The sequence below is a fragment of the Rhinatrema bivittatum genome, chromosome 2 (assembly GCF_901001135.1).
Source record: "Rhinatrema bivittatum chromosome 2, aRhiBiv1.1, whole genome shotgun sequence".
NCBI lineage: Eukaryota > Metazoa > Chordata > Amphibia > Gymnophiona > Rhinatrematidae > Rhinatrema > Rhinatrema bivittatum.
This window is the reverse complement of record NC_042616.1, coordinates 204,368,494-204,390,752: the sequence shown is the minus strand read 5'-3', so window position 1 is coordinate 204,390,752 and position 22,259 is coordinate 204,368,494. Positions and strand designations below refer to the sequence as shown.

General features: G+C 41.8%; 1 protein-coding gene across 1 annotated transcript in view; it reads left to right on the top strand.

The window, feature by feature from the left end:
• Nucleotides 1–22,259, top strand: part of MACC1 (MET transcriptional regulator MACC1) — a 71,619-nt gene that overhangs the window by 22,655 nt on the left and 26,705 nt on the right. Inside the window, exon 3 of the mRNA XM_029589045.1 lies at nucleotides 16,787–18,831. Coding sequence (XP_029444905.1) covers nucleotides 16,787–18,831 — 2,045 coding nt within the window. The remainder of the gene's footprint in view (nucleotides 1–16,786; nucleotides 18,832–22,259) is intronic.

Sequence of the window (22,259 nt, the reverse complement as noted above, 5' to 3'; positions counted from 1 at the left end):
TTAAATAATTTTATAGGTATAACATCAATTGGGTGAGAGGTGGGATTCATTTTTTGGATAATGGTTTGAACTTCAGTAGAAGCTATAGTGTCAAAAAATGACCATTTTGAGTTTAAATTGGTTGGAAGGGATATGGTGTCATCATTAATTTTTGGTGTATTTATGATAAGATTGAGTATTTTGTCTCTAAAAAAGGTAGCAAATTCATCACATGTTATTAATTGTTGGTTTTTAGGCAATGGGGATTATTAATTGTTGGGTTTTAGGCAATAGGGATTTGTATTGTTGAGTGAGTTCTTTAATGTATGTAAAAAGTTTTTTAGGATTAAATTGGTATTTATGTATTTTATCTGAATAGAAATCTTTTTTAGCTTTATTAATGTCAGTTTTGTATATATAAAGAATAGTTTTGTATCTGTCTTTCAATTGATTAGTTGGATTTTTTTTCTCCATTTCTTTTCGGCTGATCTAAGTAGTTTTTTGATTTTGTAAAGTGCTTGAGTGTACCATGGTGATTTGTGTTTGGGAGTATGTTTGATTTATTTTTTTCATAATTGGGCATTTGTATTTTGCTATTTCTGAAGTGATGGTTAGCCAAGAATCTACGGCAGCATTGATATTTGATTTGTTTATAGATTTTAAATATTTGGGCATGATTTCAATTAGTTCATCACTGGGGCATGATTTGTTAAACTCAATACATTTAATTTGATTAGGATGTTCAAGATGAAAAGAGTTTAAGCAGAATTTACTTTCAATGAGTTTGTGATCTGACCAAGGGAGGCTTATTGTTCGTGATGGTTTTATTTATTTATTTATTTGAGATTTTTTTTTTTTATATATACCGAGGTTTAGCAATAAGCCTTCACCCCGGTTCACAATAGAACTGGTCCCTTTATTTCTCTTATAATGCTAGCATAGACAAAGTCTCACCAAACAATCATACCACTCCAAGGTATAAGCAAACTCTTAACCTTCTTTCTGGATTTTATAACAAGCCTACTATATATAGTACATATTAGCATAGGGTACCACTTGATATGAATACTCAGAGTTCATGGGATACACAGTCAGAAAAAAAACATAGACACACAAAAAAAAAAATGCTATCCCAAGGGTTAAAATATTGTGTACTCACTCCACATGAACAGAATTAAAATTTGTCAGTCTCCTTCCTTATCATGGACTTATCGTTCCATATTCCCACATTTTTTACTCTCTCTCCCTCTTGCAGTGTGACATGGAACTTAAATCCCAATTACCACTTGGGTCGCTCACACCTGACTGCCTCTCCCCTCCCCAGGACTACTCACTATCTCTCGACCTTCTCTCCTGTCATCCTGGGCCTCTCCTTCTGGCAATGTTCAGACTTCCCTGATTTCCTCAACACTCCAGCTTTCACTGGGGTTTCCCTCATCTCAGGGCACCCCTTCACCCCTCCTCCCTTGTGTTTTCCTAAGGGGAGGTCATCTCTTCTTATCCACTCCTCGGACTTGGGCCTTTTGCCTTGAGGGGAAAAGCCCCTGCAGGGCCCAGCTCCCTTCTGGAAGGGTCCTCCAGCCCTCCAGCCTGCAGGCTGGCTACTTCAGGCTCCCTGCATCCTGGTGGTTCCCCTATTTTTCCAAATTCCAACTTAGAAAAGGGCAACTCCCACTAATTTGCTTCCTCGGACACTTCCCATAAATGTAAGGGGACACTGCATCACCCAAAACACTAACACTCAAACGCCTTTACACATATCACTAACCCATAGCCATAACCCAATATCTTATATGGCACCAAGTGCATTCCAGTGGTCACTCCGCAGTAGTGCAGTTGAAAACATTAAAACAGTTTTCTAACACCTCAGGCAATAAAAAAGCCTGGATCTCCCCCACCAAAAATATCTTGAGCTTCTAGAATAGAAAGGGACACAAATGTGGGGGTCTCCCCACAGACATGTTGAACAGGGAGCTGTGAGAGTTACAGCCAGTTCTTCCAAGAATTTTTACAGTATTCAGTACTATATGAGGTCTCATTGCCTGGACTGTTCTGATTTACGTAAGTTCTTTAAGTATTACCTCAATAAATACATTTGTGATCATTTCACAACCATTTATGCCTCTGTATCCTGCCTTATATCATTTTTCCTTCTGTATATATTAAGCAAAAGAACATGTTTAATATTCTACCTTCTTCTGGTCTTCTCCTTCATTAACTACACTTTCTCCTTTTTAATGTAACAATCCTTTTTTGGTTTTATATCTCTCCCTTATATTTCTAAATAAAATTTTAATGATTGGTCAGATTTTTCTAGGGGTGTGCACCAAAAATGTGTTCAGGGTTTTTTTTTTAACTTCATTTTTCATTTTGTTTTATGTTTATCTTGTTTTGTTTGGTACAATCGAAATAAATAAAAAAAGTGAAAAAGTATTAGAAAAAAAAAAGTAAGGGACCAAGTTCATAACAACATAAGATCTTGCCATACTAGATCAGACCAAAGGTCCATCAAGCCCAGTGTCCTGTGTCCCACAGTGGCCAATCCAGGTCACAAGTACCTGGCAGAATCCCAAGGATTAGATAGATTCCATGCTGCTCATCCCCCTTCCCTTCCCCTCATTCACTCTTCCCAGGGATAAGCAGTGGATTTCCCCTAGTAATGGTTTATGGACTTTTCTTCCAGGAACTTGTCTAAACCTTCAGCTGTACTAACAGCTTTTACCACGTCCTCCAGCAATGAATTCCAGAGCTTAATTATGTGTTGAGTAAAAAAATATTTTCTCCTGTTTATCTTAAATGTATCATCTGGAAACTTCATTGCACATCCCCTAGTCTTTTACTTTTTGAAATAGTAAACAACCGATTTTATATTTACCCATTCCATGCCATTCATTATTTTATAGACCTCTATCATATCTCCCCTCAGGCCGTCTCTTCTCCAAGCTGAAGAGTCCCAGTCTCTTTAGCTTTTCCTCATATGGGACTCATTTCCATTTTGTTTATCATTCTGGTTGCCATTCTCTGTACCTTTTCTAATTCTGCTTCATATGTTTCCTGGCTCAGATGGTTTTTTTAGGCAAGTTTTTGGAAGTTTCAGGTGCAACGGAATACCTTTTTGGTTGGGAGGGCCAACCAAGCTCTCCCCCAGCTCAGCCACCATTCTACCCCAACCTCTGCCCAAGTTCCCACTGCCAATTTTTAACTTTATATACATTCTTCACATGTATCATAATGTATAATTATTCATCCCCAGACTAATTCAATGCTTGATGCTAGAAACCAGACACAGTGGTAAAGGAGAAAATGACAAAAACAGAATAAGCCAGACTGCTGTAGATCCCTATACAGAAACTACATGCTAGCAGAATAACTCACCTTGGCCAAACATGCAGAACACACACACACCCTAACCAAATAGAGAATAAAGAGACCATAAAGTATAAATAGAGAGCTGCAGACAAAAACTGAACTGGAAACTCCAACAATCCAGACTCTCTTATGCATACAATGATGGAAAAACAGAAACATCAACATGCCTCAAAAACATCAAATAAAATTAAAGAAATATAAACAGTCATAGTAGTAAAAACATACTAAGAAAAATATTTTTTAAAAAGCTGTCAAATAGAATTTTAATAATTTAACGTATATAAAAATGTTAAAGTTCTCAAAAATCAATGAAATAGTTCAAAATACCAGACACATCAAATAACACCCAATATTTAAGACTAATAAGGTTAAAAGAAATTTGCCACTCTTCAGACCTGGAAATTTTTAGTTGCCCTGAGATAGTCATAGATTAATTAGGGGAGGAGAGGGATGCACAAACCTTGCCCCCCCCCTCTCTCATATATACACACATGTTCATTTTCTCAGTACATACATGCTCAAACATACGTTTTTTCTTCCCTTCCAGAATGCACAAGTTTCAGCAGCCTCCAACTTCAGCCTACTCTTTTGATGGGGCTAACTCCTCTTTCCTCTCTGGGTGTGGGCCAATGCTGCTCCTGATCCTTGTCTCTCACTCCCTCCTTCCTCCCTTTTCCTTCCCTCTCATCCACTTCTTTTTCCTACATAAGAACATGCCATACTGGGTCAGACCAAGAGTCCATCAAGCCCAGCATCCTGTTTCCAACAGTGGCCAATCCAGGCCATAAGAACCTGGCAAGTACCCAAAATCTAAGTCTATTCCATGTTACTGTTGCTAGTAATAGCAGTGGCTATTTTCTAAGTCAACTTAATTAATAGCAGGTAATGGACTTCTCCTCCAAGAATTTACCCAATCCTTTTTTAAACACAGCTATACTAACTGCACTAACCACATCCTCTGGCAACAAATTCCAGAGTTTAATTGTGCGTTGAGTAAAAAAGAACTTTCTCAATTAGTTTTAAATGTGCCCCATGCTGACTTCATGGAGTGCCCCCTAGCTTTCTATTATCCGAAAGAGTAAATAACCGATTCACATCTACCCGTTCTAGACCTCTCATGATTTTAAACACCTCTATCATATCCCCCCTCAGCCGTCTCTTCTCCAAGCTGAAAAGTCCTAACCTCTTTAGTCTTTCCTCATAGGGGAGCTGTTCCATTCCCCTTATCATTTTGGTAGCCCTTCTCTGTACCTTCTCCATCGCAATTATATCTTTTTTGAGATGCGGCAACCAGAATTGTACACAGTATTCAAGGTGCAGTCTCACCATGAAGCGATACAGAGGCATTATGACACTTTCCGTTTTATTTACCATTCCCTTTCTAATAATTCCCAACATTCTGTTTGCTTTTTTGACTGCTGCAGCATTTGCCCCTTTCCTCTCACTCTCCTTTCCCTTTCCTATCCACTCCTCCTCTCTCTTTCCTTGCCTTCCTTCACCCCTTCCCCTTCCCCTCACTGACCCAACCCTTTCCTTCATCCTCACTCACTCCTCCCTTCCCTTCCTTCCTCTCTCACTCACTCACCCCTTCCTTACCCTTTCAATCATGCCCCTTAAATTCTCTTCACTCATTCCTCCTGCCTTTCATCCTTTCCTCTCATCCCCCTTCCCTTCCCCTCATTCACTCCTCCTCCTCCTCCATTCCCCCCTTATGCAGCCCCTTCTCCTCACTCTCAACCCTTTTCCTTTCACTTACTTGGCTCAGCTTCCCTTCCTGCCCCTTCTTTTTCAGTAAGAGGGAAGGGGAGCTGACCGAGTGAGGGAGAAGGGAAGGGGAGAGGAAGCGGGGGACTGAGAATTTCTCACTCCCCCCAACCTTCTCTACCTTTTCACTGCCTGCCTCATTCTTTTCACCTCCTTTGGCTTGTCAGTACCTCTTCAGTGTTGCCACGGATTGTTTCCTACATACACAGGCTCTCACACCCACACACAAACAGACACCCTTTCACACAGGCGCACTCATTCCCTATCACAGTCTCTCACCCACATAGGCAGTCAGCCTCAGTTTCTCTCAGTCTCTCATACACACTGGACCTCCCACTCTTCTTTGCTCACCGGTTACAGGGGAAATGCTGGCAGCCCTACAGGCCTCTTCTTCTGCTGGTGCCACCGAAAGACCTTCCTATTGCCATCGGAGCATGAGAACTCTGTTGCTGCAGGGGTATTTTGGTGGGGAGGAACAGTTTCTGCTGCTCCTAAAATGTGGCCGCTTCACCATAAAACCAGCCTGGCATGGAGGATGAGTGAGGGGATTGGTGCAGGAGCACGAGTAATAACAGTGGCAGACATCAGGGATGCCAGAAATATTTGGGAGCCATGGCCCCTGTAGCCAACACCCCCCCCCCCCCCCCCCCCAGATTCTGATGCCTATGGGCAGTTTAGTAGTGTGTAAGCCCCTAAATTAAAGCATCTTTATGATGGATTCATAAATTGGGTAAATGGGGATAGGGTCAAAGGATGCTTTATTTACATGTTGATTACTGGTAAAAGAAAACAAGTAGGAATAAGTAGTTGGTACAGAGTTATGGGCCTATTTCTCTTATTAATCTGGATTGTAGCATTTTTGCAATACGTTTGACATGGTCTTTGGAGCTTCGATTTAGGAGTGCAATGTTTAGTGATCAAATGAGCTTTTTTATGGGAAGGATAAGTGAGGTGTTCAAATTTGTAGATGACAAAATTATTCAATGCTGTTAAATTCCAAGAGGATTGTGAGAAATTGCAAGAAGATATTGCAAAACTGGGAGACTGGGTGTGAAAATGGCAAATGAAATTTTAATGTAGACATGTGCAAAGTGATGCATTCAGGGAAGAGTAACTCAAATTATAGCTACTTAATGCAAGGTTCCTCATTAGGAGTCACCACTCAGGAGGATCTAGTTGTCATCGTTGAACATATGTTGAAATGTTCTGCTTAGTGTGCAGCAGCAGCTAAGAAAGCAAATAGAATGCTAGGGATTATTGGGAACGGAGTGGAGAATAAAACAGAGAATATCATGATGCCATTGTATCCCTCCATGGTGCAACCTCATTTAAGTATTGTGTGCATTTCTGGTTACCATATCTCATAAAAGATATATCAGAATTAGAAAAGGTACAGAGAAATGCAAACTAAATGATAAAGGGGGTGGAACAATTCCCATACGAAGAAAGGCTAAAGAGGTTAGTACTTCAGCTTGGAGAAGAAATGGCTGAGGGGAGATATGATACAGGTTTATAAAATTTAATCAGTTGTTTTTCACTTTCAAAAACTACAAAGACCAGGGGAAATACAATGAAGTTACAAGGTAATACATTTAAAACTAATAAGAGAAAATATTTTTTTTTACTCAACGCATAATTAAGCTCTGGAATTCATTGCCAGAGGATGTGCTGAAACCTATTAGTGTAGCTGCATTTGAAAAAGGTTTGGACAAGTTCCTGGAGGAAAGGTCCATTAACCATTATTAATGTAGAGTTGCAGAAATCCAATGTTTATTCTTGGGGCAAGTAGCTTGGAATCTGTTTATCCCTTGGATCCTGCCAGGTACCTGTGACCTGGCTTGGCCACTGTTGGAGACAGGATACTGGACCTTTGGTCTGACCCAGTATGGCAAGTCTTATGTTCTTACAAGGCTTTTGTCTGATAGTGCTAGTTTGTTTGTTGATTTGCTAGATATAAGGATGAACCTTTTGTGGCCGACTCATTAGACACTAAAAAAACCTTCAATTATATAGAATGAAGATAATCTTTTTCAGGTTTTGGACTGATTTGGCTGTGGAGATTATTAAAATGGTTAGAATAGCTGCTGATCAGTGTACTTTGGGCCAGTTTAAGCTCTTTCATGGACTCATTAGGGATGCCCCCTTTGCTCACTTTATTTTTAAATATGGCATTGAAGCCACTTTTAATAGGTATTCATCCAAATGGATCTATTTATGATATTAAAAGTGTGGGATATAAAATGTAAATTGCCAGCTTTTTTTAACCTTTAATTATAAATTTCTAAGCATGTGCAAAATAACAATTTTGAGAGAGCATCATAGTAATAAGGGAAATGAGAAGCTAATACAAAAGTAAAATCTCCCAAATCATATTAATTAGATTTCAAAAAGAGGGGCCTATAAGAAATGTAAAAATAACAGGAAAACAAAGAGATCATACAGGTAGCCTGAGGCCAAATTTTCATTGAATAAATAAATTTACAGTACAGAGAGAGTGTTGGACCTATTCCTGCCCTGTAAAAAAAATCTAACTGAGCTGGATCATAAAACACATATTTCTTACCCTCTAACCTTATTTGACATTTACAAGGAAATCTGAGTACAAATGTGGCTCCCAAGAAAACCACTTCCTCTTTCTTAGTCAGAAACATTTTCTTTCTCTGTTTTGTAACTTTAGATAAATCAGGAAGAATTGCCACTTTAAGACACAAGAACATATTTTGCTTAGAATGAAAAAAACATTTTTTTTAAAGTTCAATTTTTATCTGGTTCAAGCAGGGCCAGTGCGTCCTATTAGGTGAACTAGGCGGGCACCAACCATTTGGGGGTGGCGAAGAGCAGCTATGTGTGGCCGCAAGTGGAGCCTATCCTGCTCATGGCTGAGAGGAGTAGAGACTCGGCGGGCTGCAAGCGGCCCCCATCCTGCTCGTGGCCAGGAGAAGCACAGAATCGGCTGGCTGCAAGCAGTGCCCATCCTGCTCACCACCAGGAAAAGCAAACACTCGGCGGGCCACAAGCAGCATCTCAGAGAATGAGGTCGAGGCCGGGACCAGCAGGGGGCCGGCAGAAGGTTCTCCTAGGGCGCCTAACACCCTTGCACCAGCCCGGCGCTCGGCCTGAGCGCACCGATTCAATACAGTGCGCTCAGGCCGAGCGCACTGTTAGCCCCCATCTGGATGCGCGTTTTTGATGCGCTATTATTACCCCTTATTCAGTAAGGGGTAATAGCACGAGGAAAATGCGTGTCCAACCCCCCAAAAACTAATAGCGCCCGCACCATGCAAATGCACATTGATGAACCTATTAGTTAGTCCCGTGCGATACAGAAAGTAAAATGTGCAGCCAAGCCGCACATTTTACACTCAGAAATTAACGTCTGCCCAAAGGCAGGTGTTAATTTCGGCCAGCACCAGGAAAGTGTACAGAAAAGCAGAAAAAACTGCTTTTCTGTACACCCTCCGACTTAATATCATAGCGATATTAAGTCAGAGGCCCCCCCCCAAAATAAATAAATAAAAAATGGTAAAAAAAAAACCAAAATCAGTTCGCAGATTGGAAGACGGACACTCAATTTTTCCAGTGTCCATTTTCCGAACCCGTGGCTGTCAGTGGGTTTGACAACCGACGCCGGTAAAATTAAGTGTCGCTGTCAAACCCGCTGACGGCCGCTGCTTCTGCCAATAAGGAGGCGCTAGGGACGCGCTAGTGCGGGCCCTCATTTGAATATTCAATTGCGCGCCCTGGAGAGTGGCCTGGGCGCGCGTCGGGAGAACGGGCGCTCGCCTTGGAGCGTCGGCTCTCCCGCGCAATTTACTGAATCGGCCCGAATGTAAAAGGGGTAATATGAGTATAGTGACTTTGGTGAAAGATAAGTCGCACAGCTGAATTTAGGATAGCTTGTAGTGGAGAGAGATGGCTCGGTGGGAGACCTGTAATGAGAAGGTTGAAATATTCTATGCAGGAGGAGATGAGATTTTTTTGTTGCCCTCTAGTTATAAGTAAATCATTTTCTTATTTTTTTTTTACTGCTATTTACTGTTAAATACAATTTTTTTTAAGTTTATATTTAATATAGTTGAGGGGTCTGTCCTGGAAGAAAATTGAATTTTTAATCTCTTATTTCACCTTCAGCACTTAATGTCTTGTCAATTAAGCAATGGACAGGCTGAGGGGGTACCATTTTTGGGCTGTGCCTAGGGCACCATTTGGCCTTAATCTGGCCCTGGTTCTGGTAGATCTCATAGGGCCTGTCTCCTGCCAACATACTGAGTACCCCAGTTCTTTCAATCTGAGTTGAGTCTGCGGTGCCAAAGTGTCATGAAAAATGCACCAGATGGAGAGAGATTCTTGCGGTACTCCACGATACAATATACAAATTAAAAAATGTTATTATTGTAAAGCTTGTTGCTAAGTTATGTTACATTGTGAACCGAGGTGATGTTTTGTAAACGTGCCTCGGTATATAAAAAACCCTTAAATAAATAAATACAAACATCATATCTCTCCATCTGCATAAAAACTGTCATGTATTCCCTCCATCGACTTATGAAGGGGGGCTCCCTTGGTGATCCATTCCACTAAAATGCTTTTACGAGCCATCAATAATGCAACTGATGTAAAAAGATACTGACTTTTCGTAAGGGAAGGTATCACCGACCAAAGTATACTCAAGCCTCCCAACAACAACACACTTCTGAACAACAATCAGGACCTCTTTCCAGAAGTCAAAAGTCTGACAACAAATTACAAAAAGATGGGGAGTAGGAGCCCGGTTCTAGATGACACTTATGACATTCCTCAGAATCCACCAATCCCTTTTTGTGCAGGTGTGCTTTGTGTATATGAGAGTGATGTAGAATTTTGAACTGCATTTCCTTTAGGGTAACTTAAATAGGCAACTGACTCGTGTCTACAAAAATTGATCCCAAAACTTCTTCAGATATCGTACAGTCAAGTTCTTTCTGCCAATATTCTGTTAAGTTGTGAAGTCCCAGAGTTTGCGAATTAAATTTGCAGAACTTATATCATCCTGATATGGAGTTCCCCCCCCCCCCCGCCCCCCACACACTATTTGATCTATTTCAGCTGCCCATCTGAGCTCTGCTTTAACCTGATCACATGTCAACCCAATTGATTGAAAGTAGTGTCGAACTTGCAGATAGCCATAAAAGTGTGAACTCGGGATGTGATAACATCCTGTAAATGGGAGATACTAACAAAAGACCAGTATCTGCATCTACCAAGTGTCGCAAATAGACTATACCTCGTTTACTCCAATCAGCGAATAGCGGTGATTTCAGGCCCGGTGTAAAAGTTGGATTTTGTAATAGAGGGAGATATAAAGAGACATTCCAGGATCCTCCCAAGCACCGGCGGAGACTTTTCCAAGTCTCAGTAGCAGAACATAAAAAGATATTCCCTTAAGCTCTTTTGGCAATGCTGCCCTGGACAAAATATTAAGCCCATAGGAGAAAAAGGGGTGAACATCTCTTCCAGTAAGTGAAAGGCATCATAAGAGAATTTGTCTCCCCAAAATTCCCCCAAAAAGCGCAACTGACATGCAGTAGCATAGATCTGAAAGTCCGGGGCCTCTATCCCTCCCCTCGCCTTGCTCCCATTCAATTTATTGTACCAAATTCTGGACTGTCACTCCCTCCACAGAAATCTAGTTGTCATAGCCCGAACATGTCTGTAGGAAGGGTTACCTCGCATGGTAACATCTGTAGCCTATACAGCAGCTTTGGCAGAATAACCATCTTGACCAGGGCATTCCTAACCTATAGCGATAGAAGGAGGTCCCTACCTTTAACTGATTTTCTAGCCCATCTATCAAGTTTCTAAAATTAGCCTTATACAGCTGTGATAAATCCCTGGGGATCCATAATTGTAGGTACTTGATTTGAGAGGGAGCCCAACGGAAGGGGAAGTTACTTTGCCAGTTGTTCTGTTATAACATACTAAGAGGAAGGGCTTCTGACTTGTCAACCTACAAAGGCTTGGAAAGTGGAGAAATGGCGTAAGATCAATGATATAGCAGTAGGTGATCCGCAAGAAATAATAAAATGTCGTCTGCGAATAAGCACATCTTAATTTCTTGGGAGCCAATAGATATTCTTTTAACCTCCCTGGCTTGCCTTAGTTTCAGAGCTAAAGGTTCTAAAGTAAGGATAAATAATAAAGGGAACAGGGGACAACCCTGCCTTGTAACTCCCTTGAGAGGGAAAGATTCCGATAATACCCCATTAACTAATATGCAGGCAGTGGGATCTGAATATAATATCTTAACCCACTCCAAAAAGGGTCCCGTAATCCCATTTCGCTCTATTACCCAGAACATGTATTTCCAATTGACATTATCAACAGCCTTTTCCGTGTCTAATCTCAAGATTAACCCCTCTGCACATCTGTCAGCAAAGCTATGCAGTATGGCTAAAAGCTTTCGTACATTGTTTACTCCATGACGTCCCACAACGAACCCTGTTTGATCCAAACCCACTAAGGAAGGCACCACCTTGGCTAGCCTGGCAGCCAATATAGCAGCCAATATTTTTGCATCCACTCTTAATAGGGAGATGGGTCAGTAGGAGGCGAGCAAACTCAATCTCTCCCCTTTGTAGGTAGTACAACAAGATCGCCTGGTTCATGGAAGACGAATAGAAACCATGAAGCATGGCATGATTTAGCATTTTCGCCATAGGTTTCAAAAGTTGAAATTTTAGTATTTTATTGAACTCAGGACCAAGCTGTCATTACCAGCAGCTTTACCCATTTTCAATTTAGAAATGACCCTAAACACTTCCTCCTCACCAATAGGTTTAGAGTTTCTAACTGTTCTGAGGTGATTGTAGGAAGAGGCAGTCCCTCAAAAAACACATCCAGTTGTGCTACATCACAAGGCTGTGTATCATAAACACTTTGATAAAATAACGAAACATATCAAGCACCTTCATTGTTTCAACCACCGAACTACTGTCCCCAGATTTTAGCCCTGTGATGTATGCTTTTTGACGTGGGCCCCTTGTGAGGTTTGCCAACAGTTTACCTGCTTTATTACCGAATTTCTTTAGGTGAAACTTAAAAAATTGCAGAAAATGTAAGGCTTTAAGGTGGAGCAAGTGATTCAAGCTAATTTGAAGTTCCTTAAGAGATTTTTTAGATTTGGCTCACATTGTGCAAGTATGCTCTCTCTTTCTGGCACTTAATACATTTGTGAGATGCAGTATTTCAGCATTTCTTTGTTTCCGTTGCTTCACCAAATATGTAATGATTTCCCCCCCACATTACAGCTTTGCCTGCCTCCCACACCACAGTGGGAGAAAGATCGCCTATAGTATTGAATCTATAGTATTCATCCCAGTGGGCCCTCAAAAGTTTCCCAAATTCCTCATCCTTGAGCAGGCGACCAGGTATTTTCCATTTGCAGGGCCCTTTATGTGAACTTCCTAATCTCATCTGCAAGAAAACCGGTGCATGATCTGAGAGGGTGATGACATCAATATGGGAGCTAAGGACCATCGAAAACCAGTTTTTCATCAATCAAGATCTAATCCAGTCATGAATAACTATCGTGGATGGGAGAAAAATGTATAATCCCTCTCTTCAGGATGCAAAAAACACCAAATATCCAACACTCCCAGTGTATTTATCAAAACATTCACCCCTTTTTCAGGATCATGAGCTTTATGAGGCTTGGGCAGCTTACAGTGCAGCTCGCTGTCCACTACCATATTGAATTCACCACCCATTATGAAGGAATATTCAGGGAATGAAAGAACAACCTTCAGCAAAGAAGAAAAGAAATGAGCTGAGTAGACTTAGAGATGTGCATTCATCTAGGACGAATTAAGCAATTTAAATGAAATTGCCAAATTCATCCTGGTTTGGGGAGCCTGAATCCCGAACGAGTTTTTCCCTGAAATTTCGGGAAAAATTTGTTTTTGGGTTTAGTGCGCACTAACGGGAGTTAGTGCGCACTAAACCGAAATTCGGGCCCCCCAAATTTAAAAGGCCCGAACCGCAGGAAATACGAAATTTCCCACAGTGGGCCAAAAACAAAGCCTGAACCGAAAGGTTTGGGCTTCATACATCTCTAGTAGACATTGGGAGTGTATATAGATCCCAGCAAATAATGTTTATCATAAAGTGTGCCAACTACAAAAAGATAACTCCATGTGAAAAGGCTAGTCATTATGCAGGAGAATTGCAACACTCCATTGTTGCATGGAATCTGAAGCAAAGAAACAACTCCCCACCCAGTCTTTTTTTTAACTTCAGATGTTTAGTATCAGACAAGTGGGTTTCCTGAAGGCAGGCAATATGTACCCTCTCCTTTTTCAGCAAGGATAGCAGCTTTGTGCACTTTACTTGGGAGTGTATTCCATTGACATTGAGGGTAGCAAACATGATTTCACCCTGGTTCATAGTAGCCAAAAAGAGACCTGGACAACACTAATGAGACAATCAATTTAAAGAACGTGATTCCCCATGCCCCCCAGCCCAGGCATGAAGAACAGGACCATATCCTTTTCCTTACTAATACTCATGCAGTTTCAACAGCCAAACCCCAGTGCAATATAAGCCTTAAGTAGGGCTGCTTCCCCATTATCAGCAACCCAAAAAGTATAGATCTCCCCCCTCCCCCAACTTTCAAATCTCCCCCAACACTCACACAGCCATTTATATGCATACATCCATCTCCATACACTCTACCACAAAAAACCCAAAATCCAAGCTCCAAGGGACCACCACTCTCCCAGAGGCATTAAACACTGCAATACTCTCCAGGAGAATGTGTCCAGTGTGGACCCCCTCAAAAGCTGCAACTGATGATTCAAGTGCAGTGGCCCAGTAGCAAGGGGCTGGCGGCACGCACTCGTGCCCTTCCTGTCAGAGAAGCAAGGTAAGAAAAGAAAGTCCATTGCTGGCAATAGTGTGATATCTATCTTGTAACAGCCATTCCCTGCAAAAGAATGCAAGTGTCTCTAGCCCTTATTAAAACGGTAACACTGGGCTGCTTCAAGACTTCAGCAACGATAAACACAATAGAAAACGGAAGTGAAAAAGTGATTGAATAGTCACTAATCAGATTCGTCCATATTCCTCTCACTCCGAAGTATGGCGATTGCGATAATTTTGGGGTAGTGTTACAAAAAACCCGAGCCCTTGGGAAACAGCTCCCAGTAAAAAGAAAATCAAAATGGCATCATCTAGTAAAGAAGCAGTTACTCCTGAATGCATCTTTCATGGCAGCCTAAAGAGTGATAAGACTGCTTCTTGCAATAACAACACAAGATATACCTCTATTGTAGAGTATTCATGAAAGCAAGAATTTGTTCCTTTGTCTTCAGGAAATGAGTTTCCCCCCATGGACAATCCTCAGCTTTGCAGGACACAGGACTGCGAAGCGCATCCCCCAGCGCTGCAGCTCAGCACACGTCAAGGAGTGTTCTCTTCTCTGGGCTGCGACACAGGCAGAGTAAGCATTAAATAATAGCTGCTTAGAGCCCTTGTATTCTAGCCCTCCTTTAGCTCGGTAGGCTCGTAACAACTTGGTCTTATCAGCCCAATTTAAAATTTTGGCTATTACAGGGCACGGCTTAGAAATGTTTTCCATTAAAATCCCTACACGATAGGCCCGTTTGCAAGTTATGGAGGCAACCATAATGTCCAGGCCCAACGCTGTGAGCAGTCATCATGCAAAAAACTCTGGCAGGTCCTTGTCTTATACTGTTTCGTTAAGACCGATGACTCGAATGTTGTTTCTGCGACTTCTGTTTTCCTGATCGTCAATCCGGTTTAAAAGCTCGGCATTATCCTTCTGCAGGGCTAGGTGCTGTGTGTCCACCCGGGCTGAGTGATCCTCCTGTTCTGACACGCGCTGCTCCACTTCATGCAGGCACTGAGATTGATTATCCAGACCATCCTTGATTTCGTCGATGGTCGGACTTCCAGAGCGGCAGACACGCTTTTTGAGATGGAATGGGCAACTTCTTTTGATACCATCACTACTACTTTGTTGTTGTCCGCTTTCGAAGAGGGTGCCACCATTTTGCGATCCAAGAGACAACTCTTCTCCCATGTTGTGCACACTCATAGCATGTTTTTTTATTACAAAAGAGTCCATTCGCTGCTCTGCAGCTTTTTGTCCACACCGGCACAAAAAAAAGGGGGGGGAACCCAGCTCTCTAAATCTGAGAAATGAGGGGGTCCATAGAGCTTCAGCCCTCAGCGCCTGCTCAGGCTTCCTCCATAACCGGAAGTCGTGACATGCTGTTTTTTAATGCTAAAGTCTGGGAATGCCCTGACCTGACCATGCCCACACCCCACTTCTTCCCCCCCCCCCCCCAAAGTTTTGTGCGCATACTCACTGTAGCATGATTCATGTAGCCTAGTAAGAACTTACTAGGACCACGCCAACAGCTGGTGAACACACCCTGAACCGGGATTAGACTGGAGCTTCACCTGTACCAGCCCTGTTCTCCACGGGTTAAGCCTTTGGGTTCCAGGGGCTGGCAGTACTTAGGTGAGAGTCTCACAGGGCATATAGAGAAAGAGGGTCCTGGGTTGGACCAAGGTCAGGATAGACAGCGATCTGACTATTACCAGGAGAAGATCAGAGGTGTGGGCAGACAGCAGGCAAGGTATAGACTTTATCTCTAGCAAAGATCATTGGCAGGTGGCAGACAAAAGAGTACGCCAGATCCATAGCAGAGGTCAATACCAGGCAGACAAGAGATGGACTGGGACGAAACAAGGCTGGGACAGGAATGCAGGAAAAGGGCTGGTTCAGGAACACAGGAACACGCACTGCAGAAAGCAAGAAGACTTATTGCTGAGGCAGCATTAGGGAGCTTGGCTAAGGCATATGTATCCAGCCACGTGACATCATCAGAGTGCGCCGACAGTCTGGTTTCTCACCGTGGGTCCTTTAAATGGTGGCATGTCATGCACGCGTGTGCCTAGGGGAGGCCTGGCAGAGGAGCAGGATTTTGGTATCATAGTGAAGTTCCTGCCGTTGAGGAGCTTTGTGGCATCCTGGGGGCGCCTTACTGCAACCGGCCCATCATTACAACTAGAGGTTGAGGGGGAGGTTACTTACAAAGTTTTTGTTCTTAAATCTATTGTTTTTAGGGATCATATTTCTTTGCTGAATGAAAAACTATTATATATTTTTATTTCTACTGCATTCAATTTAATTTTGGCTAATTGAAAATAGTATTTTGATTTTAATTATTGGCGAAACACACTATGTACAATATACAAGTACAAAATTGTTGTGGCTGAGGAATCTAATAGTTTATTGTAGAATTTAAAAATATGGAAACCTGTGGATATATTTTGTGATGCATAAGCTGGATTGGTATTGTTAACCTTTTTGATATGTTATTTTTATTATGTGATTTTTGAAAATCTAATAAAAATACCTGGCTTAAAAAATTAGCTTAAAACTGCAGATCGCCCATGACTTAGTATATGACCTTCAATGAAAAAGATTTCTTTTACTAAGTATATTTGCTAATACTTTCTTTCCCTGATGTATATGTATTAGCAGTGCAAGCGTAATCATGTATAGGAAATAACTTACTGTATATTAGAATAATCACACCCATAGTTTATTTTATCATTTATTATTATTATTATTAATTATTATTATTATTATTTATTTTTTTTACAGATAAACGGGAGAAGGAAATCGATCTGCTTATTGACTGGTCCGATGTGTTCCAGCAACAGCCACAGAATGTCTCTACGAATACAAATCCTTTTTGGAACAACTTGTCTGGTTCCAACCCATTCCTTGATGATGTTGCAGAAACAAGTAATAGGGCAAGGAATAGTGCACATGTTTCAATTTTAAAAGAAGACCCTCATCTTCTATTTAGAGATATGGACATAAGAGATTCTTTTGCTTCCTCTGGTGATGAGCTGGATATTGATTATCTGCTAAAGAATACTCCCTCAAGGAAATCTGGAAGATCTAAAAGTGTTTCTGATGTTTTAGATATTCTAGATGGCAAAGAAGCTGACCTACAGAAAGCAGCCACTACAGAACGGATTTTGACGTCTGATCTGGAATGGCTTCAAAATGATCGTGAAGCCTATAAGATGGCATGGTTGAGCCATAGACAGCTTACCCGATCTTGTCTTGATTTGGATGTGATGAGCCAAAGTCCAGGATGGGCACAAACACAAGCTGCTGAAACTAATATAGTTTGCAAGGTGGATCATCAAGGGGGGTCTGTACAGCTACCTAATTCTGATATCACTGTTCACGTTCCTTTGAATCACGTGGCATCAGGAGAATTCCAAGAAGTTGGTTTGAAAGCTATTCTTGACCCGCCGTCATCACTTAATCATGATCTTTCAAGCTCTATTAGTCCACTGCTAGAAATTACTTTGAGCAATCTCAACACAGTGGAGGCTATGCTGTTGGAAATGAAAATTGCAGCTGATGTAAAGAAGGATCCATTTAGCCAAGTTATGACTGAGATTGTGTGTTTACATAGCTACAATAAAGATGGACCTTTTGAAAAGCTACAGACATTTTACATTTACAATGACACTATACAAGTGAAGCTGTCCAATCTAAGTCGTGTAACTTATATAATTATTGTAGCACGAACTAAAGCTAATCAGTCACCTCCTACCAGTGTTTGGGAATGCATTAACAAAACTGTAACAATAGGAATTTATGGACCTAAATACATTCATCCTTCCTTCACTGCAGTTTTCACAATTTTTGGTCACAACTATACACCAGAAAAACTTACTATCTGTGACATTAAAAAAGGCAGAAAAAACCTGCCTCCAGTTGTGTTTCAACTTTGGGGGAAGCATCAAATTTTACTTGACAAGCTACAAAACCTAAGTATTTCCTTCATCACAGTTGATTCAGATTTTAGAGTAAAGTCAGCAGATCAAACTAAACAAATTCAAGAGGAGTATTTGAGAGCTGGTAAAATGGTATGCAAACAGTTTTCATTTTCCTCACTTGCTAATGGGGAAATTAAACCATTTCTCTTCACTGTTCAGATTCAAGATCCACAAAATGACCTAGTGACAAAATTCAATATTAAAACACCTGATACAGCCCTAAAACTGCATGGTATAAGCAATAAGCAAAACCATTTAAAGAAACGTAAGGAGGTTAAGTCTGCTCCTCTGCCATTGACTATGAAATATCCCCAATTTCAAGACAGGACTTTAAAAATTAGAAGTTATGCAGTGACCTTGAAAACTGTATTGCGCCAAAGTAAGATTGACTACTTGCTTGAATACTTTAAAGGGGACACCATAGCTCTTCTTGGAGAAGATAAAGTCAAAGCTATTGGCCAGACAAAAACAAAAGAGTGGTATGTTGGAGTTCTAAGAGGCAAAATCGGTCTTGTACACTGCAAAAATGTGAAGATAATTTCCAAAGAACAAGTTATTGATTTTTCAGAAGTTCAATTCACAACAACAAAACTTCTGGAACAAATTGCATTGCCTTTTAAGAAATTGACATACATCTATTCATCAGTACTGTCCACAGTGTCGGAGAAAGTTTATGACTGGAGAGCTTTAGCTGATATATTAGGATATTCTCGATTGTCACTTGAAGAAATCAATCAAATACAAGACGAAACAGAAACAGAAAGAGTTGCATCTGTTGTAAGGAAGCTAAAGGAAGACTGCCATTCTGATTCAAAAAAAAGAAAGTTTCATTATGAGCTCCTTGTTGTAAGTATTTGTGATGTCTTCAGTTCCGCTCCCACACTGTAGACCCTTTGGAAGACCAGGGCAGATGATATAAGTTTCCTTTACGCTAGGAATTTGCCATCGTAGACAAGTAATCCATCCTTAATCAGATACATCCAGTTTATCTTGTGTGTAATCCTTTGGGTCCTGATGGGAGGTCAATTCATCAAACCCACCACTTTGGACAGTGGAGCCTCCTCTTTCAGACACCAAAAGGAAACTCCCAACTGCAAGTAAACCAAATCTTTTGTAATCCTCGGGTGGAGACTCAAGCACCAAAGTCCTTCTCCTTAGGTAGAGCAATTGCTCTAGTAAGCCCAGCAGAGAGAAACAAAACAAAAAACTTAAATGTAAGGAAACCATCTTTTGTCGTCCTCTAGCTGAAACACTGTGCATCAAAGCCCTTTCTCTAGTTAGTTCAGCTGGCTCCATTAAGCCCAGCAGAGAAACAAATAATGTACAGTTCAGGCTTTGCAAAAAACGTTAAAGCAGTCTATTCCCTCAAACCTTAGACTTTCCTAGCACAAACAAACAATGCACAGTTCAGGGTTTCCCCCTCAACCTCATTGTCAGGCAGAGTTGAGGGGTTTGTCACCTCCCACATTTGGCAGAGCCTGACTGAAGGAAGTGCTTCTCCTCTCTTTTCCTTTTATAGTCAGATCAGCCGCAACTTCCCACAAAAACAATTTCCCCTTCTTGTGATTTGTGCTGTACCTGTGTACCACTTTTTTATTTCTCTTCTTCTCCCTCTCTTGGGCTACTTGGGGTCCATGGGTTCCTCTAGGAAGCCTCCCTCCAGCGTTTGGTCAGTGTCCTCCTCTTGGCTTGCTTCTGCCAGAATGAAGTCCATCTCCTCTCCTTCTTCTTCCTGTTCCTGTTTGACCACTTCCTATCCTCTGTAAGGTGACTAATGCATTCCCTTCCTTCCTTGCCATAGGTCCTTCCAACCTGTCTTTCATGTCTGGGGTGGTCCTGTCCACATGACCAACCCCTCCCTGTTGGGGCTCGTTACTCTGCTCTTGTTGAGATCCCCAGATGACTTCTCTTTAAGGATACTTCTTTTCTGCCTTGTCCAGGTTTGACAACCCTTTTTCTTTCTCTTTTAGTTGTCTGCTGAGAAAGGGGGAACCCATTATTCCTGCACAGTATTGCAATCAAATTCACTAATATGTAATTTAATGGGATAATTAACTAGTACGGATTCTGCACATCCCATAAGCCATTAGAAAGTCCACTGATACAAAATTTTATGATAGTCTTTGGCTGTAAAAGAAAGAAATGTGAGTGTAAATTTAATTCATTCAATTATTTCCCTTCTCCTTGATCTAATCACATCCCTAGGGCAGCCCATTTTTTAGGGAGCTAAATTTAGGCACCTAGTTTCACTAGGTCCTTAGGTTGTGACATTGGGCAGTGGAGGAAAAGGAAGTATTCAAAAGCAGAGGTTTAGTTGGCTAATGCCTGAAGATAATTGGCTATACTCTGAAACTTTCCTGCTGAGTTTTAGCGTGTGCATTAGGTGCTCACTCACACTTTAGTGAATAGATGGCAAACCATAGTGTTACAGTGCATGGTAATGAACACAATGAGATGCAAATGAAAGCATAAATACCTGTAAATCATCATCCTGTTCACTAACACACATAATTAGCAACTGCATGCTATGAACAAAAACTGATCATTCACTTTGGACCACATCATTGCACCTACTGGCAAAATGGAGAAGATTTGGGTATTGCAGTAGGAAATGCTGCTTTCAGCAAGGAGAATACATGGCTAGAGGGCAGCAGGAGGAGGAGGAAAACAGAAGTGAAGAAGAAAGAAGAGGAGGGGGGAGAGAGAGACAGTAGGGGAAAACAAAAAGGTAGCCCTACATTTTCTGGTTCAGGACACATGCTGATGGCAATAATTGCCATTTGTCTCGCCCTCTCAAACACCTGTCCTGGCTGAACACCTTATATTAGCTTTTTCTAACTCCTGAGGTCATCACAATATGGATGGAAGGACTTATTAAAGGGCTAGACCTGGGTAGAATGAAAGGAGGCTTGCACTGGCTTGATAAGATGAAAGGAGTGGATAGCTGATGAAGTGGGACCTGGAGTAGAGCAACCTAGCACATAGAAACACCTGAGGAGAATGGGACAAGAACTAGCAAGGCCCAAGAGAAAGGAAGCAGCCTCCCTTCCCTTGCACCTCTCCAACTTTCGCATTCTTCTCCTCTCTTCTCTGCCTCAATCACTTCTGTGTGTAGGAGTGATGTGTATTCAATATAAACAAACACACAGTTTCTTCCAAAATTAAACACTCATATTGAGAAACAATATAGCAACACTATAGCAGTTACACACAATACAAAAGACAATGGTTAATCAGGCAAAGTATGTGTAAGGTGCACAGGGAGCAGCAAAAAATAAATTAAAAAATAGTACCTGGGTACTGGGATGACCTGGAGTGGCTAGAGCGAACAGTGAAGCCGACAAGGGAGATGCCATGGAGTTCAGGGACCATGGGCAGGTTTGGTGTTCTGTGCTCGTTGTAGTACGCTGAGTTGTGGTGGGCCTGGACCTGAACCGATCTTGAGAGGGCCGAAGGCAGCTAAGAGCAGACAGTAAGGATGGCACAGAAGGAAGTCCTGGGATGAAACAGGGCCTACTCGATCCATGAACAGAGGCAGCAGCTGTGAGCCTCATTGAGGTAGCATCAGCTGGGCTTGAGGCAACAACTAAGGTGCAGGGATCTGGTGAAAGCCTTGGAGCAGCTGAGTGGTAGTGGGGACGGCTGAGATTGATGGCTGCGTTGAAGCATGGAACCGTGAGGAATAAAGTAGCCATGAAAGAGGACTGCCACAATACAAGAGGCTGCTGGTTCCCGCCAATATACCAGGCCTGGTGGTGAGTGCTGTGGGAAAAGCGCTGCTGTGGTTTAAATTTAAAAGTGAGCAATTGGAGTCGGGAGCCTTGGGGAAACCCCTGATTCAACGATGCTGTCTAGGCTGGGATCCTGCTGATGTCAGTGATGACATCAGTGGGACTCATGGCCTGGAGTGGGAGGGCCACAAAAACCAAAATATGACAAAATAAAATTAAAATAAAATAACTGTAGTGGGCAGGTGGGTAGACTGAGGAGACGTCCCAGCCCCAATGTTTTAGAACCAGAATTTGCCCCATTGGAGCTTGGTTAAATTTGGGGTTAAAACTACCTAAAAATGCTAGAAATCTACACATTGTGGCCTAGATGACATAGTCGCCTCAGGGACTTCCTCAAGACCCCTGACGCCAGTTGCTCACTTTTAAATTTAAATTGCTGTGGCACTTTTCCCAAGGCACTCACCACCAGGCCCGGGATATCGGCGGGAACCAGCAACCTCTTGTGTCATGGCTCTCTCCTTTTGTAGCTGTTTCCTCCCTCAT